This window comes from Oryx dammah, unplaced genomic scaffold, assembly GCF_014754425.2.
Source record: "Oryx dammah isolate SB20612 unplaced genomic scaffold, SCBI_Odam_1.1 HiC_scaffold_20, whole genome shotgun sequence".
In the NCBI taxonomy this organism is placed as follows: domain Eukaryota; kingdom Metazoa; phylum Chordata; class Mammalia; order Artiodactyla; family Bovidae; genus Oryx; species Oryx dammah.
Genome location: NW_024070204.1, coordinates 32,334,333 through 32,354,224, shown reverse-complemented (window position 1 = coordinate 32,354,224; position 19,892 = coordinate 32,334,333). Strand labels below are relative to the sequence as shown.

At 39.3% G+C, this 19,892-nt stretch overlaps 1 protein-coding gene across 3 annotated transcripts in view; it reads left to right on the top strand.

The window, feature by feature from the left end:
* Positions 1-17,944, top strand: part of PRLR (prolactin receptor) — a 155,182-nt gene extending 137,238 nt beyond the window's left edge. For 2 of the 3 annotated variants that reach the window (XM_040262313.1, XM_040262314.1), the window contains 5 exons: positions 2,545-2,714; positions 4,340-4,481; positions 6,096-6,195; positions 6,879-6,948; positions 7,747-17,944. In XM_040262313.1, coding sequence (XP_040118247.1) covers positions 2,545-2,714; positions 4,340-4,481; positions 6,096-6,195; positions 6,879-6,948; positions 7,747-8,637 — 1,373 coding nt within the window. In that variant the 3' untranslated portion in view covers positions 8,638-17,944. Of the gene's footprint in view, positions 1-2,544; positions 2,715-4,339; positions 4,482-6,095; positions 6,196-6,878; positions 6,949-7,707 lie in introns of all 3 variants that reach the window. The other variant, XM_040262315.1, reaches the window with a different exon arrangement.
* Positions 17,945-19,892: the final 1,948 nt, after the last annotated feature.

The following is a 19,892-nucleotide window of genomic DNA, read 5'->3' as shown; positions in this document are numbered from 1 at the left end:
GCCTCATTGACTATGCCGAAGCCTTTGACTTTGTGGATCACAATAAACTATGGAAAATTCTGAAAGAGATGGGAATACCAGACCACCTGACCTGCCTCTTGAGAAACCTATATGCAGGTCAGGAAGCAACAGTTAGAACTGGACATGGAACAATGACTGGTTCCAAATAGGAAAAGGAGTACGTCAAGGCTGTATATTGTCACCCTGCTTATTTAACTTCTACGCAGAGTACATCATGAGAAACGCTGGACTGGAAGAAACACAAGCTGGAATCAAGATTGCCGGGAGAAATATCAATAACCTCAGATATGCAGATGACACCACCCTTATGGCAGAAAGTGAAGAGGAACTAAAAAGCCTCTTGATGAAAGTAAAAGAGGAGAGTGAAAAAGTTGGCTTAAAGCTCAACATTCAGAAAACAAAGATCATGGCATCTGGTCACATCACTTCATGGGAAATAGATGGAGATACAGTGGAAACAGTGTCAGACTTTATTTTGGGGGGCTCCAAAATCACTGCAGATGGTGACTGCAGCCATGAAATTAAAAGACACTTACTCCTTGGAAGAAAAGTTATGACCAACCTAGATAGCATACTCAAAAGCAGAGACATTAATTTGCCGACTAAGGTCCGTCTAGTCAAGGCTATGGTTTTTCCAGTAGTCATGTATGGGTGTGAGAATTGGAATGTGAACAAGGCTGAGCACTGACGAATTGATGCTTTTGAACTGTGGTGCTGGAGAAGACTCTTGAGAGTCCCTTGGACTGCAAGGAGATCCAACCAGTCCATTCTGAAGGAGATCAGCCCTGGGATTTCTTTGGAAGGAATGATGCTAAAGCTGAAACTCCAGTACTTTGGCCACCTCATGCGAAGAGTTGACTCGTTGGAAAAGACTTTGATGCTGGGAGGGATTGGGGGCAGGAGGAGAAGGGGACAACAGAGGATGAGATGGCTGGATGGCATCACTGACTCGATGGACGTGAGTCTGAGTGAACTCTGGGAGTTGGTGATGGACAGGGAGGCCTGGTGTGCTGCGATTCATGGGGTCACAAAGAATCAGACATGACTGAGTGACTGAACTGAACTGACCTGTCCAGCTTTTCCAACACCACCTCCTGCAGAAATTGTTTTATCTCCATTGTTCATTCTTGCCTCCCTTGTCAAACATTAGTTGATCGTGGGTGTGTGGTTTTATTTCTGAGCTCTCTCTTCTGGTCCATTGATGCATATGTCTGTTTTTGTGCCAAAACAATGCTGGTTTGATTATGTAGCTCTGTAGTATTTTCTGAAGTCTGGGAGGGTCATGCCTCCACCTTTTTTCCTTTTCCTCAGAATTGCTTGGGCAATCTTATAGTCCTTTTGGCTTTTATAGTTCTATATAAATTTTAGGATTATTTGTCCTACTTATGTGAAAAGTCTCAAGGGTAATTTGATAGGGATTACATTAAATCTGTAGATTGCTTTGGCTAGTATGGCCTAGGCACTGCAGTCTTAAGGAGGCACTCACAGACCTGTACTTGAGGAAACCAGAGTGTAAGTGCCTCCTTCATTTTTTCTTTTATTGTGGTAAAATACCTATAACATAGAGCTCACTGTTTTAACCATTTTAAAGTGTGCCATTCAGTGGTTTTAGTTCATTCACAATGTTATGCAACAATCACCACAATCTAGTTCCAGAACTCTTTCATCACTCAAAATAAAAGCTTCTTACCCATTCAGCAGTTTCTCTGGATTCCCCTCCATGGCCCCAGCCCCAGAGCAACTACTAATCTGCATCATGTCTCTATAGATTTGTCTGTTCTGAATATTTCATATACATGGAATCATATACTATTTGGCCCTTTGTGTCTGGCATCTTTCACTAAGCATTATGTTCTCAAGGTTCATCCACTGTATCAAGACTTTCTTCCTTTTGGCTGAATAATGTTCCATTATAAGGATATCATTTATCCATTCATCAGTTGATGGACATTTGGGTTGTTTCACCTATTGGCTTTTGTAAATAGTGCTGTTATGAACATTCATAAATGAGTTCTTGTTCTAACATCTGCTATCAGTTTTTCTGGGTATATATTTAGGAGTGACATTGCTAGGTGACATGATAATTTCATGTTTAACTTTTTGAGCACCTGTCAGACTTTCCCACAGTAGCTACACCATGTTACATTCCCACAAGCAATGTATGAAGGTTCCAATGTCTCCAACATTCTTGCCAACACTTGTTAATTTTCATTTTTTCAATCCTAGCCATTCTAAGTGGGTATGAAGTGATATGCCATTGTGGTTTTGATTTGCGTTTCCTGAATGACTAATGACTTTGAGCACCAACAGGTGCTTCTAGGCTATTTTTGCCACCTTAAATGTTGCACCCTATGTGACTCGCTTCAGCCTAATCCCAACTCTGCTGATCGGCACCTGACATCAAATACAAAGTGGCTCATAAACATGGAGGGAAAGGGTAGAGAGATCTGCCTCTTAAGTCTTATAGTTCTGGATTCAAATATCCCTATTTGACTAAAGATGGAGTTTCTTTCATATCTGCAGTTGAACCAGAGCCTCCTATGAACCTGACTTTGGAATTAAAATATCCAGAAGATAGAAAACCATATCTATGGATCAAATGGTCTCCACCCACCCTGACTGATGTAAAATCTGGTTGGTTCTTTATCCAGTATGAAATTCGATTAAGACCTGAGAAAGCAACTGATTGGGAGGTGAGTCAGTTGAAAATTTTTGGAAGGAACTGTTTCCTTTGACAAAGATGAAGACCCCAACTGAGAACCGGTCATGCCTCCTAATTATTAGGCTGGCATGTTTTCTTCCTGATACTGATGTGATCCTCACATATGTGGAAAAGCTTTCTCCCTAAATCCATCCATCTCCCTCCATCTCCTAGGTTGGATGGGGACTCAAAATCACAGCTCTCCCAGGACTAGATCCTTGCAATTGAACAGCCTTTTCTGCCAGGTTTCCAACCCACCTCTCTCAGGATATCTTAGATCGAAACATCTATGAGAGTTCTTAAGTGGCATTAAGTTGGAGGGAAAAAATCTCAATGTAATCAGTCCATGGTTAATGGCTTTATTTACTTTTAAATCTTTCATTGTAAAGAAATAGTAAAATAAATTATAGACATTATAATAATCTATTCTTAAATATTTTAGTTGTTGTTATTTAGTCACTAAGTTGTGTCTGACTCTTTTGCAACCCCATGGACTGTAACCTACCAGGCTGCTCTGTCCATGGTATTTTCCAAGCAAGAATACTGGAGTGTGTTGCCATTTCTTTCTCCAGGAGATCTTCCTGACCTAGGGATTGAACCCACATCTCCTGCATTGGCAGGCAGATTCTTTACCACTAAGCCACCAGTGAAGGGATATTTCCAAACATAGCCAAAATAATATGATCACTTAGAAAATTAATTGAAATTAATTGAAAATTAATTGAAATTCCTTAATATCATCTTTTGTAATTCTTCAATATCATTTGATGGCTAGTCTATATTTTAATTCCCACAACTGCTTCAAAAATATTTCAGTAGCTAGTTTGTCTTAACCAGAATCTACTTCAAGATCACATACTGGCTGACTCATGTACCCCTTCAATCTCAACGTGCTAAGGAGACCAAGCCACTTGTCTCAGAGAATGTCCCACCTTCTGCATCTGTCTGATTAGTTCTTTATAAGGTCAAGGTCATTTAGCCAGTTTCTCTGTCCTCACATTTCCTGAAATCAGACATTAAAAGACTTGATTAGATTCCAGTTGAACAATTTTTGGCGAGGAAATTTCAGAGGTGATGTTATATGCTTCACATTTTATCATATCAGGAGACAAACCCATTCTGGTCAACCTACCATAAATGATGCTAAAACTGGGTGCTGGGCTGGGGAGATCACACCCTGATCCCTTGATTGTAAAGTCATGTTTGATTTATGCACAACTGCTTCAGTGTTCATAAATGCCCAGTTCTCTTTCACCTAGGGGCTTCACACCCATGAATAATCCTTGAGTCAATTATTTTATTAGGTTTGGAAAATAATACATTTCCAATTTTGTTAAGTAGTCCCCTTCTATAATGTAGAAGTCAGAAAGTAAGGTGTGGGGAGCAATATGTTTGTCTTTCTGAAATAGTGTTCCAAATGGAAAAGCAGAAAATCTGTTGTTTTTTGTGTGAGCAGGGCTTGACAGGAGGAAGGGATGGGCGGGGAGGGTGTAATGGTGTGCACAGGGTATGTAGTGTGATCATCTGGCCTTACTTCTCTGCTAGTGTATCTCCTAAGGGAAAAGTTTCTTCATAACACAAGTCAGAGTGACTTCTGTTTTCCTTGGCCCTCCCTAGATTCATTTTGTTCAAAAGCAGTCTCAGCTTAAGATTTTCAACTTATATCCAGGACAGAAATATCTTGTGCAGATTCGCTGCAAGCCAGACCATGGACACTGGAGTGAGTGGAGCCCAGAGAGCTCCATCCAGATACCTGATGGTAAGTGTCTTGAAATTCCCCAAGGAAAAGGGGATTCTGCCTGCAATCTGCCATTGTTTTATTGCTAAATATTTTTAAACAGAATGGGTTTAGTAAACTTGTATGATGTAACTACTAACAGAGAAACTATTTTGAGTCTTAAGCCAAAGAATGAGTAGAGGTGGATTTATCATCTCTTCACTCAATACAGAGACGTCTGGAAGTATAGCATCTTTCCCTGGGCCACTGTGAGTAAGGATCAGTTTCTATTAACAGGATAGGATACATCTGCAGACATGAGCTTGGAGTGTCTCCAAGGGCTTGATGGTCAATTATTCTGCCCTCCACATCTGCCCAATCCCTATCATTCAAGGTCATCACCTAGAATTTGCAAGGTGCTATCCCACCTGACTGCAAGGAGATCCAACCAATCCATTCTAAAGAAGATCAGTCCTGGGTGTTCTTTGGAAGGAATGATGCTAAAGCTGAAACTCCAGTACTCTGGCCACCTCATGCGAAAAGACTCTGATGCTGGGAGGGATTGGGGGCAGGAGGAAAAGGGGACGACGGAGGATGAGATGGCTGGATGGCATCACCAACTCGATGGATGTGAGTTCGAGTGAACTCCAGAAGTTGGTGATGGACAGGGAGGCCTGGTGTGCTGCAATTCATGGGGTCACAAAGAGTCGGACACGACTGAGCGACTGAACTGAACTGAACTGAACTGATCCCACCTGAAAGGCATGTACTGATTTTCAGTCCTTGATGACAATTACATGTTTATCTCATTCAAGGAACAGTATGTAGAAGGCATCCAATTCTTCAAGTGCCATTAAACGTAGTGGCTGGTTTTCTACAAAGGAATGGTTCATCTTTCATTTCTAAAGTACTTTACAAAGTCTTTACCTTGTTTGGTCCTCCCAACCATCTCAGGTATTCAGAGAGAATAGAATTGCCATTAGCAACTGCAAGACAGGAAACTGAAGCTCAGTGGAGTTAGAAGTCTTGCCCAGAGCCACATGGCAAAGCCTAGCTCTTGTGACTACTGGCCTGACCAAAATATCAGGGTTTGCACTGGCATAGTGAACATAGCACTGAACTACAGGCCATAAGACTGTGCATCCAGTCCTAGCTCTTCCTAAATAAAAGCACAGGGTCTAGAAGCAGAAGGCCTGGATTCAAATCCCAGATGGCAACTTTATGACTATCTACCTCTGAATATACCACTCCTTGAGTCTCAGTTCCTCATCTTTACATACAGCAATGTATGCAAAGCAATGTATGTAAAGAGCTTAACATCATATGGCTTTTACTAGGAACTTAATAAATGTTAGCTTGTTGTTATTTTTACTGTAACTGACCATGTCCTCATGGATTTCCTCTGTAAGTATCACCTAAAATGATATTTTAAAGCACTTTGAAATTTTTAGAGTACTATAAAATATATGCTGCATATTAAAATTTAATAATATTGGGGAAAAAAGTAAATCCATCATTAACACTACTCTGTTTGGATTGCTCTTCAAATCAAAAAAGGTATAGAGGGGCAGGGGACTTATGTTCAAAAGTCTCATTTCTTTGTTTGTTTTAAACAATGCTGTGTGTGATCAAAGCGTTCTGGCTGTTTGTTTTTAGACTTCCCAGTGAACGATTCAAGCGTGTGGATCTTTGTGGCCGTCCTTTCTGCTGTCATCTGTTTGATTATGGTCTGGGCAGTGGCTTTGAAGGGCTATAGGTATTTCACTCTACCCTCCTCTCAGTCATGGTTGTCAGGGATAATGGCCAAAAAAGAAAATACAGAAATGGTAGAAAACCTACAGATAATTCAAGCACATCGTTTTAGCCATTAGTGGCAGTGTGTTCACCATGAAAAAGCTTTTATCAGTGCTAGCAAAAGTACAATAGACTCATTTGAAGCTGATGTTCTTTCCATCAAATGGAGGCTGACAGTTGTGAAATAGTAAAATCTGGCAAGAGTAGCAAACAATCCACTAGTCATTTCAGAATCAGTCAGAGTTAACTAGCCAGAGTTCATTTTAATATTGGCCTTTATGGCTCAGATGGTAAAGAATCTGCCTGCAATGAAGGAGACCCAGGTTCAGTCCCACAGTTGGGAAGATCCCGTGAAGAAGGAAGTGGCTACCCACTCCAGTATTCTTACCCAGAGAATTCCATGAACAGAAGAACCTGGCAGGCTACAGTCCATGGGGTCACAAAGAGTCAGACACTACTCTTTGTCAAACACTTAACACTATAGTTATTCATTGTTGTCACCTTAGTAGTTTCATGTAGCCTCAGAACTCCTAACTTCTACCTACCATAGTCCATGTAGCAGCCATTTGGAGATAAGGCTAATCTTTCAAAGATTACAAAGTGATAATATGTACCATTTCTCTTATCTCATGAATCATTTTATAGCATGGTGACCTGCATCTTCCCACCAGTTCCAGGGCCAAAAATAAAAGGATTTGATATTCATCTGCTGGAGGTAAGTGCCAGGGTGGAGACTGTATTGTGACTTGCTGCTGTGTAATTGTCATCTTTACACATGTGCACACCAACCCCATCAGGGCAGTCTGGCTAGCTTGGCCATCCATGGCTGGTTGTCCCTCCCTTTCAGCAGGGGTGTTCACAGAAAGATGTAAGAGGCATGAGGTAATTACTGTCAGTAAGTGTCAGAGGGCAATGAAAGAAAGCCAAGAAAACATCAGCACACATAGGAATGCTTGTTAGGTTTATCAGATCTGTTCATAAGCCCTGTCATAAACATTTTATACAAATAATCATTTGAGAAAGTGGGTGAATATTTGATGAATACAAAAGAGTGACCTTCCACCAGCCCCTCTTCCATCAGACTTTGGTGTAAGCTCTCACTTGAATGTTCTCTACATAAGGCCATAAGCATATCTGACTGCAACTTTTTGCTCAGTTTGAGTGCTCAGCTAACACTGGCTCAGTACAAGGGAGCTGGTATTTGCCAGAGCCCATTTAGACAGATTCAAGTGGGAGTTAAATTTAAGTGTTTTGAATGAAGAACAAGAGCAGGGTTAGAACATTTTACATTTCTCTGCAGGTTGAAGTACATATTAGTAGTTTCGATTTGACCTTCAGCTTAACATGGAGGTATATAAAAGCAGTTACCTACTCATTATGTCACTTGACATCAGCCTCTGTGAGGCCAAAAGCACAAGATTGTGAAAAGTCAGTCCCAGGGAATTTATTCTGATGGAGTTCACTTTGATTACAGATATCACAGCCTTCTCGCCTTGTGTCTATGTTTTAATAGAAGGGCAAGTCCGAAGAACTTCTGAGAGCTCTGGAAAGCCAAGACTTCCCTCCCACTTCTGACTGCGAGGACTTGCTGATGGAGTTCATAGAGGTAGATGACAGTGAGGACCAACACCTGATGCCACACCCCTCCAAAGAACACATGGAGCAAGGCGTGAAGCCCATGCACCTGGATCTTGACAGTGACTCTGGCCGGGGCAGCTGTGACAGCCCTTCGCTCTTGTCTGAAAAGTGTGATGAACCTCAGGCTTATCCCTCCAAGTTCCATACTCCCCAGGGCCCTGAGAAGCTGGAGAATCCCGAAACAGATCTTGCATGTCTCCAGGCCCCTCAGAGCACAAGCGGGGAAGGCAAAATCCCCTATTTTCTGGCCAACGGACCCAAATCTTCCACATGGCCTTTCCCGCAGCCCCCCAGCCTGTACAGCCCCAGATATTCTTACCACAACATTGCTGACGTGTGTGAGCTGGCCCTGGGCGTGGCAGGCACCACAGCCACTCTGCTGGACCAAACAGACCAACATGCTTTAAAACCCTCAAAAACCATTGAGATTGGCAGGGAAGGAAAGGCAGCCAAACAGAGGGAGTCAGAAGGCTACAGTTCCAAGCCTGACCAAGACACGGCGTGGCCACTGCCCCAAGACAAAACCCCCTTGATCTCTGCTAAATCCTTGGAATATGTGGAGATCCACAAGGTCAGCCAAGATGGAGTGCTAGCTCTGTTCCCAAAACAAAATGAAAAGGTTGACGCCCCTGAAACCAGCAAGGAGTACTCAAAGGTGTCCCGGGTGACGGATAGCAACATCCTGGTGTTGATGCCAGATCTGCAAGTGCAAAACCTGACTCTGTTAGAAGAACCAGCCAAGAAGGCCCCGCCAGCCCTGCCATAGAATCCAGCCAAGGCCGACCTGGCTGTCTCCCCAACAACCCCAGGCAACTGCAGACTCCAGTTGGGTTGGGGACTGGGTCCTGCAGGTTTTATGCACTCTTGCAGTGAGAGTTATGGAAGGATGGGTTGAATTGTGATTTTCCTTCAGGTAACACTACAGAGTACGTGAAATGCACTCTACCAGAGAGGGCTCAAGAACAGGGTTAGAATGACACTACCCAACTCCCAGTTCACTCTTCATTCTCTATTTTCAACCAGTTGCCTCTTTTTCCAACAGCTGATTCCAGAACAAACCATTCCATCTTGTGTGATTTGTAGATTTATTTTTTTGCTATTAGTTATCAGATTATATGTTCAATGATATAAAAGCACATTGCCTAGTATTCTTGAGAGACAGTGCCAACAGGTATATTCTCTGGAAAAGGCCTTCATGGTTTCATATGTGACAGAGGGGTATAAGTCAGTCAAAATTGTTTACCATGAGAAGATGGTAGATAGGAGAGAAATGCCATGAAAACCACTCCTGAAGACCAGTTGCTTAACCTTTGCACTCCTCTTTCATTTTATTAGGATTAACCAAATACAATGCACTTAAAAAGTTTCATTCTAGAACACCTGACAAATTGTTTCCATCTGTTCCTATTACCTTAATGACACATTGCCAATATGCAAGTAAACAGGATGCCTCCAGTTTTTCTTAAAATAGTTTGAATTTATTAAGCATGGATTTTATCCTTAAATTGTATTTCATTCTGAAACTTCTAGAGAATAGGGTTTTAAAAAGTGATATTTTCTTACACAGGAGGCAAATGAGTTTCATGTGGTGAATCCTTCTAAAATGTTTTCCTCTTTCATTTCAGCATGATAGATAATTTATTATACACCCTAGTCTTCTGTTAGTGGAAAAAAAAAGTCCCAAAAGACTAACTTTAATTTAAAATATAATCATAGCAGGATGCTCACAGAAGTACTGCCTTACTGTATATACAAAATCTACTTTAATATAAACCCATAAGTTTAACAATGTATTTTTGAAGACTATTTTTCTATCACTTAAGTAAAATAAAAGACTATTTTCTATCTTCCCAGTACAGCCTGTTTACGTATTCAGCAGGTATAGTATTTATATGAGGTTATAATGAGTATTTTCAGTACACGGTGATATATACAGTCCCTGTTTGTGGAATAAAATGCCATACCAATCCAAAGCCCACTGAGGAATAGGAAGTGGATGACAAAATTCGATTTCCAGCACAGTGTAGTATAGTTTTTCTGATTCTTTTTATCTCCAGGATACTTTAAACAGAAATCAAGAAACTAGAGATTTAGGACTCTCCACAGACTGAAAATTACTTCTCTTGTAATTTAGGGCCACTCTGGGGGTTCTGCTCTTGGGGTGAAAATTTTCACTTCTCTGTGAAATTTTCACTTCTCTGGGTGAAAATTTATAAAGATGAAAAAGGAGAATGGAAACATCTAACATACTGCCTTAGAGAGAGGGTTGTTGTTTTGTTTTTCTGAGCAATCTTGGGCAAATCCATTTGTGTGTTCACTTCTTAAGCTGGAACACAAAGAATCTGAGCTCCCTCTGTGAGTTAAATATTCCAGCCCAATAAGTCCATGTTGATAGGAACAGGACTCAGAGGTTGGCTGATGTGTGAAAGTGAACACACTGCCAGAGCTCCCAGAAATGCAAAAGTAACATATCTGAGGCTGTGTTCTTCTAACACACACACAACTGGTTAAGAGTGAGGGAGCTGTTGGAGAAGATTGTCCAAGTTTATTCGGTCCCCTAGACCCCTGCTACTCAAAATACGGTTTGAGGACCAGCCACGCCCGCATCTATGGGCACTGCTTGAAAATGCAGAATCTCTGCCCTCCCCACCCCCACCCACCAGAATCTGCATTTTGCTAAGATCCGCAGATGATTCAAGTGCACAGTGAAGTTTGAGAAGCATTGCCCTAGCAGATCATTTCCACTAAAGCTGATTTTAGTGCCTGGAGTAGTTCTTTCCTGGAAAGTACGGGTCGAATCTGTTTGACTTGCAGTGTACAGTACTGTCATGAAAAGGTATCATGTTTTAAAATCTATTAGTGGTTTGGGATTCACATAATGGAAGAAAATGATCTGCAAAAGCACATGCAACTTCTAAGAGGGTCAGGGAATATACCCCACCTTGAGAAGCATTGACCAAAGACTTGGCCCTTCAAAGCCAGCACAGACCAAATCTTTCTCAGAATAGTCCCATCTCCTCCAAGGCGTGTATGAACCACTCTGATAGCATGAGAATTCAAAAATAGTCTTTTGATGTATAATTTGGCATGTATGAAAAAAACTGTCATGACTGAAGACTCAAACTAAATTCTTAAAAAAACACCAATTAGTAAGTAGATTACTGTCAATCGTTAACTAAAGCCAAGGCTATAATTCTCAGTCACTTAGCACTCTTTAATGAATTGCGGGGTTTGTTTTTTTTTTTTTTTTCATGGTCTGGTCTATTTTCTATCAAGGAGTCCTCTAGTTGAGTGGAAGTATGCAGATTAAGGGTCAGGAGACCCAGCTTCTAGTGCTAATTATGTTAGCTTAGCTCAACTCCTTTCTCTGGGTCTCAGTTTGCTCTGAATGAAATGCTAGACCAAATAATCTATAATGTCCTTTTAAACTGTGAATCCTTAGTTCCATGATTCACTCAATAGTGTCCAGCAAAGATGATTAACCAATGCCTTGTATCATAATTAAGCTAACAAATAATTGCCCTTCATCATAGACACACGTCCTCTTCAGTGATATGCTCATTTTGTTTCACTTTTTTTTTCTTTTTTTTTAGTTGGAGGACAGTTGCTCTACAATATTGTGTTGGCCTCTGCCATACATCTACATGAATCAGCCACAGGTTTAAATCATCAATGCCAACTAATCTTAACATATTGTACATGCATTTTACAAATTACATAGATATAGAATCATAGTCTAAGATAATGTGCAAATATGTGTATAGAGGGAAGCAGAGATTTTTTTTAAAGACATTGAAAGAGGCATTTAGGGACAAAATGCCTTTCTTATACTAGGCTGCTGATTCTGGTTTGCACTTTTGCTGTTGTTGTTGTTGTTGTTGTCTTCTTATGGATTATGAACCACCATCGCACAGTTGGTGTTAAAAGCCTCAAGCTCTGATTTGTAAAAAGTCATATTTTTATAAATAAACACTTCAAGCTACAAAGCACATGGAAATAGGATAGCCAGTGGGTGATTTATGGACGCTTATAATTCAAAGTGCAAAATCTTCTCTAGTCAGTTTTAGCAAATGGATACAAGGCAGCTCAGATGAGCACAAGTCATAATCAGTCACGTCACTGACATGTAACTGACTCTGCATTCTCCTAAGTGCCTAAGGCCAATCCCAGCTGGTTTGGTCCAAATTTGGTCAATCCCTTACCATCTGTACAAGATGAAGGAGTTTGACTCTGTTCTATAGTGACTCAACTGAAACGGAGAATCTGATGAGCAAGCAGAGGCACCTGAGCTCCAGGGTGCAGCTTAGCTGGGGAAGGTCTGTCCCCCAACCTTCTCCAGGCTGCCTGCTGCTGCCCATCACTTTCAAAAAGATGTGATCCAGCCAGTCGTAATTTTGTTATCTCTTTAGAGTAGACATGAAAGAATCAGATTTGTACACATTTTACAAAGTGCCTTTTTTTTTTTTTTCTGAAGTATTCTTTTCACAAGAAAAGTGTATTGTTTGGACAGTAAATTTTACATTTTAAGTAAATGAATGAAAAAGCCAGAAAGGAATCATTAAATGGTCTAAGGTCCAATCAGCAACTGTTGAGTGGATTTTAATTTATTGTTTAATTAAATTAGCACACAGCTGATGTGAATAGTGTAACTTATTTTGATAAGAAATTGACTCTGGCTAAGATTTTGGAATAAGTCTGCCACCGTGTTACTTGAGACTCTCAATTTAAAAACACATTAATGCACTTTCAATGGCTTTGAATTGCATGCCAGGGCCTGAAAAGGGCAACACGTGTACCATGGAACTTGGCACACATGCAGAAAGACATAAAAGCCTCTAAATTATGGTCCGCAAGATTGCTGATGTAGATTTGTCATTGATGAAAGCCTCTAGTGAACCAATTTCTTTTTCTGCCTTTTCAGCCCATGCATCATTAACATAGTTGCTAGGGTAGTGGGCTGAGCACTAAATTTCCGGCTGCCAGTAAACAGGCTGTGTGATCTTAGCAAGTCCTTTAAAACTAATCTCTGGTTCCCTCATCTGTTAAATGAGTGGCTTGGCCTAAGATGTTTCTAAGGCCCCTTCTGGCTCTAACAGTCTTTGATGTGCATGATCTGAGTAAAATCCAGGGTTTCAGTAAATGGCCCCGGGACAGTGCAGGAGAATATTGCTGATGATCCCTTAGCCTAAAGCAGTGGACAGTGTGGCTATAACAATGCTGAAGAGAAAAACAGTTCTACCCCTGCAAGTCTCATCGATTTCATTTAACATCCTTTGCTCCTCCTCTTCTTCTTAACTGTCCACCTTGTAGGCTTTTAATGCTCTCACTTAGGGCCTCCATTTCTCCTGAGAGTTCGTTATCTACAGTAGCAACCATAGGATTTGCAAGAAACTAGATTATTCATAAAAAATGACTTTGGCCTGAGTCAAACAATAAATTGGCCACATAGATATCAAGGCCCAAGTTGAAGATCACAACTTATTTACGGAGCCACAGGCTTAGAGATTCTAGCTCAATTCATCCATTCATTCATTTGTTCAAAGGCCATTAATAAATCCAAGCTACAATGAAGACTGTTGTGGAGGTCTTAAGCAGAAGCTTAAAAACGCAAAATGATTGCTCAAGAGTTTTATAACCTAACCAGAAATTCTGTTTATAGTTATGGCCTGGACGTATTTCATGACCAGTGTACATATCATCTGCAAATCAAATAGTTCTCTCGCTAGATTTGTGTATTTCAAGGTGATTTTGGCTCTGAGACCTTCACATAGTTTACCTATTTCAGTAAAAGGAAACAGATAGAAAAATAGAGTATGGGGGACTTTCCTGGTGATCCAGTGGCTGGGACTTCGCACTTCCAATGCAGGGGGCCCAGGTTCTACCCCTGGTCACGGAACAAAGATCCCACATGACGCAGGGCAACTAAGCCATATGCCACTTGGAAATCCTGCATGCCACAGCTAAGACCTGGCACAGCCAAATTTTAAAAATAAATAAAAATAAAATATGTTTTTAAAAGAAAGAAAAACAGGATGTTTCTAAATGTCTGGACATCTCAGGATTACACAGAATGCCAAAAGTAACCTGCTAAACTCGGATTTTTTTGGACATAGTGACTCTGTTCAGTGTTCTGAGTTTATGGCTAACAAATGTACATATGCCCACGACTCTTTTGTCCACATTGATTCTTTTGATTTATGCTCTAATTTTATGTCAGGAAGCACTGCGATATGTAAAGTGGGAAAACGTACACTGTTTATGTGGTTGTGGTCAATGAAAAGAGAGACCTTTAACCATAGTCTGGTAGTTAACTTTTTACCTGCTGCTGATAAAAAGAAAAAAACAACTCTAAAAACTTTAGCTACTTAAGTAGTAATATAAAAACCAGTAGTTTCATATTATGCTCAACGCACACTTCACCTGCATACATTTCATAATCTAATCTTGAGTTTTTCATGCAAATTTCACATATCCTAAGGAGGTGGGGAAATCTTGTTATATTACCTGAAATTGAAAATTTGTATGGCAAAGAGTCTCCTGAACGACAATTTGTTTTATGAAATTCCTGATAAAATGGTTTTGAAGTTTTAAAAGTAACTATTTCCCGTCTTATCCTAATGTCCTTCTTTCAAAGCTGCTTATTTAGAAATGATGTCACATCTCCCACTTGGACTATTTTCAGTGACATAGTTGTGTATTTGCCACGTGATAATCCTGACTTTAACTGTTATATGATTTTATATTATATTGCTTTATGTGGTTCAAAAACTGTATGACACATTGAGATATATAATCCTATTGTGAAACTCACTGTGTACTACAAAGGAAAAAAATTATTTCATGAGTTAGAATCTATCCATATATATTTCAATGTGATTGTTTCTATATCTGGAAAACAAGACTGAAAAAAAATGTAATCATATCTTTCTGTTGAAACCGTGAATGTGCTAATTTTTTTTCTTAATCTTTGCTAGAAGTAGTATGAGTTGCTATTGTACAGCTGATCTGGGGTAAGTGTTTAAAGTACAATCCAACAATTGTTTAAAAGTCAAGTCAACCCCCCGACTTTGCTTCATGTGACCTTTGATACTTCTGGGGTGTTTTTTGCATAACGAGGCTTGCTTTTCTGCTTGATCGGTCATTTCAAACAATTTTTGTATCTCATGCAGAAACCAAAGCAACCTAGAACTGCCTGATAGGGATCTATGTCTTCTGTAAAGCCATATTGAAGTGAAGGCTACAGGATAGCCAAAGGTTCAATATTTTCAAAGCTACCACTACCTCTGCTTTTTCTCTTCTCCTAAAAAATGCCAAACAAAATTCTTTAACATTGCATAGGAAATTAGAAGTGATTGTTACAAGTTGCTGGGGTCTTGTTTTTTACATGAAGATACACCTCCTAAATTCATCAGTTTGTAAGTTTATGCTAGGTTTTCTCAATAACCATTTTTACATTTTATAAAAACTGACTGATGAATAAGGGCCAGAAAGAATATATAGTAAGTCACCAGGTGAAAGCCAACAAAATTATAGATGCAGATTTTTCCCTAACCAGGAGTCACCACAACGTGGTTACCCAAAGCCATGAGGGGGATATTTCTCACAATTTGATTTCCCTAAAGCCCCTAGAAATAATTTTTTTCCTTATTTGATTTTGACCATCAAAGATATTATGGCATGGGAAAAATCAGGCGTATATCAGAAATAACCTTGTTTTGATTTTAAAAACTCATTTCTACATGAACTAATTACAATGCCTATTTCTTTTAGTCTTAAAAAATTATAGAAGACTGTAATCATCTGATTTATCTTGCATCTTTAGTTCTGTAAATCTTTAGTTATTGCACATTGTGCTTTCTGTTGCCCATGGATTTATTGTCTCTTCCCATTTTGAGAGGACTCCATGGATAGCTAAATCCATATCAAGAGGATGGGAGATGCTGCTAACTGCTATTACCAGAACATCTTCATTTTTTACTCCATGCCAAAAACGATGCTTGCCAAACAAAATCATCCCAGTATAATATTATCATTATATTTCTACTCATGTTATTGAAAATTCCCAGCTCAGTGCCTGGCTCAATAAATGCTTATTCTCCTTGCCTCCCCTTCCTCTATTTATTTTTATTTGATATGTAAATGAAAAAAATAACATATGCCTGGCTGAAACAATTTTCTTGATGGATTTTTGCTGCAAAAGGATTTATAATCCAGAAACTATATAAATTAGACCAAAACAACTTTCCTCCTTTCTCTTCACCCTTCTGTATGATTGCAAAGTATAATTTCCCTCCTTTACCCCCATCCCTCACACAAGAAGCTGCTAAAAATAAAAATAAAATGAGATGGAACCAAGAACCCAGGGATAGATCAGAAAAGCTCATTTAAGTATTATAAAATAAAGGAAAAATCAAGCCATTTGAAAAATAGAATGCTTTTGAACAGTATGATTCATCCATATTACTAACAACATCTCTTCTGACCAAATTCATTGGATTAAGTGTAAAATGCTAATCTTTTAATGGATCTAGATCTAGAAATCTTTACCTACTGCTTATGCTTGTGTTGCAGAATTACGGGATGGTGTGGGGTTTGCTTTACAAATTCTTCTCTGACTCCTGAATTCCCTATGGCCATGTCTTACCAGGGAATAAGAAATTTCTTACACGAATATCATTCCCTAAAACTTGGCTTCTGTCAAAGACTGACTCCCCCATGCTTACATTGGTGCCATCTGCCTTTAATTATTGGACACACATTTACTTTGAAGCTGGAAAAATTGGAGTGTCAGTCACCAGACACAGAATTCATATAATAATGATGAGTTGGAAAAGTACTGTGTAGCTAATTTTCCAAAATGACATGCTTTCCTAAAAGGAAACAGAAATTATATGTTGCCATATCTTTCCAGAACCATATCTGAAACCTGAACCCCACCGAACTCTACAACTGACTAATCAACTTTTACACATTCTAAATCACCCCTATTTTGAGGGACTGTGAGATATAATACCTATTTAGCAGAAATCTTGATGTCTTGGGGTTGGAAGATAGGGCAGGATTATAGGAAATGGGGGCTTCCCTGGTTGCTCAGCTGGTAAAGAATCTGCCTGCAATGCAGGAGACCCCGGTTCAATTCCTGGTTCAGGAAGATCCTCTGGAGAAGGGATAGGCTACCCACTCTAGTATTCTTGGGCTTCCCTGGTGACTCAGACAATAAACAATCCGCCTGCAATACGGGAGACCTGGGTTCAACCCCTCGGTTGGAAAGATCCCCTGAAGGAGGGCATGGCAACCCACTCCAGTATTCTTGCCTGGAGAATCCCCATGGACAGAGTTGCTTGGCAGGCTACAGTCCGTGGGTCACAAAGAGTTGGACACGACTGAGCAACTAAGCACAGAGCAGCACATAGGAAATGGAGTTATTGAAAAACCTCCAATAGGACCTTACCTGTTAGGGAAGCAGATTCTCAGTTTTATCCTTCAGAAAAGTACAGATGAGATTAAACCCATTCTTGATATTGTAAAGCATAGTCTACATTGGAGTCTTGACACTTAAATTGGAATTCTTTTGCCCATAACCTCACCTACTCCTGCTGCCTATACAAGTGTTAAGCAATTTTGTCTTATGATCAGTTTCACACTAAAACTTATACTTACCAAGGAACTTGAAACACAGGTACTTTTATGAATGTGATCAAATATTTTTTAAGTAAATCTAGAGGATGTTAGTCAAATACTACTTAGGTTGTCAGTTGGGGGAACACTGGTATAAGCTAAGGGAGCTCAGGAATTTTTATTACCGTATTTATAAATGTGTTTGAAAGAATTTGTAAATGTCACAGGTACATTTTTAAGATGATACACATTTGCTCCATAAATTATTAAAAATTAATGAAATGAGTTTCAATGACATTTGGCAGTAGTTTTGCTTCAAGTGATCAATATTGATATTGTTACTGAACTGTGTAATCTCATGATACATTTTTCAATACTTTTTCAGAGCAACTGCTTTTGCAATGGTACCAATGCTTAATTTAAATTGAATCAATAAATTTCTTCCTAAGCAATGATTTTTGGAGGGTCTTTTACTATGTATGTGAAACATATTTAATGAATAATATATAAGTTTGGGAGGTTTTTAATTTGTTTCAAAAAAACTTTATTAGGACATATTTTTAAAAAAGAAGGAAAAATAACAGCAATCTAAGCCTCTCTGGAAATAAAAAACGCAGACACATGCTAAAATATTTGACTTAGGACAGTCATCCAAGGCTTTTTTTCCAGGCATGCATTCTCGAGCTCCTCTTTCAACATATTCCCTGATTTTATTTTCCTATTAATTCTAAATCAAAACTGACATCTTGCTTCCAACCCAGCTAAATTCTACATCTTCTCTTTCCACTGCCCTCAAGTTCCTGAGTCTTTAGCCATTTGCCAGACTCAAGCTTTAAAAATGCAAACATGTTTGGAAGCACTCAGAAATTCCTTGGGCCTTCTGGGAACAACCAAGACCAATGAAGATGAGGAGTTCCAAATCTAATAAACCAGCTCTCCCAAGTGAGGCTTAAGCCACAAATCTCAGTGCCAATGACATACATTTTCTTTTGTTTACTTCTTTCTATCCCATGTCTTCACTTAAAACTCCAGCTGCGACTGACTTTTCCATTTATAATCTTTTGTCTTTTGCACCAAATATGCCATACACATGAAAATTATAGAGGATGATATAACAAAGATCTCCACTTACCAATACCCAAATTTCACAAATACTACCTCTTTACCAGACATTTTCTTTTTAATAAATGAAATACAATGGATGCAGAAAATATCCCTCAATAACCAAATTCTCTATCTTCCTTCTCCAGTGGTAACCATAATACTGCAGTTGTATATCCGTTCTGGCCATTTAAAAAATGCCTTTACTTCATACATATGTATCTATAAACAACATGTACAGTTATTCTCATATTTATGAATTTTACATAAATAATAACATATATCATCATGTACTTTAATTTTTTTCATTCAGCTTTGGGTTATGGAGATCCAAATAGATTCAATTGTTTGGTTCTTTTTTCCTCCTTTTTATTTTATATTAGAGTATGGCTGATTAACAGTATGATGATAGTTTCACGCAGACAGCAAAGGGAGTCAGCCATACAAAAAAATAAATGCATTCTCCCCCAAACTCCCCTCCAATTCACATAACAATGCTACCACATAACATTGAGCAGTTTCCTGTGCTATACAGTAGGACCTTGTTAGTTATCCATTTTAAGTATAGCAGAATGTACACGTGATCCCAAACTCCCTAATTATCCCCTCCCCTCATTCTTCCCCCTGGCAACCGTAGGTTTGTTCTCTAAGTCTGAGTCTCTTTCTGTTTTGTAAGTAAGCTCATTTGTATCATTTTTTTTAGATTCTCCTCTGTCTGCCTGACTTCACTCAGTTCTCTCTGCCCCATGCAGTTGTGTACATGTCTAAAATTCATTTGTTAATCCCTGTGTTGATCAACTTTCCATTTCCACTACTATACGTGACTTGTAATGAACATTCTTACCCGTCTCATATTTTAAGTGTTTTCAAGACTTTCTCCAGAATGTACGTCTGGAGGTAAATTACTGGATCATATGAGACACATATCTTAATATTTTCTCAGTATCTATAAATTTCTTTCCTATGCAGTTGTGCCAATGTCTACCCTAGTCAGCAGTGTAGGAGTTCCCTCCTTAATGATTACCTAGTCTTGTCAGATATTTAATTTTTGACAATTTGATGATCATAAAGTAACTTGTTATTGTTGTTTTCATTTTCATTGTCCTAATGAATCCATTCTGGATCTGAATAACTCACCCCTGATTTGCTTTTATGCCATCATTGTCATCTTCTGAGTCTCTACATAAGCTTTAAGTCCTACATCTGGGTGTCTCTTCCAGTCCAGTGGTCTGCTTATCTATTCTTGCTCCAGTGTCCCCCTCTTATAGCCTAGTTTTATGCAGCCGTTTTACTCAGTAAATT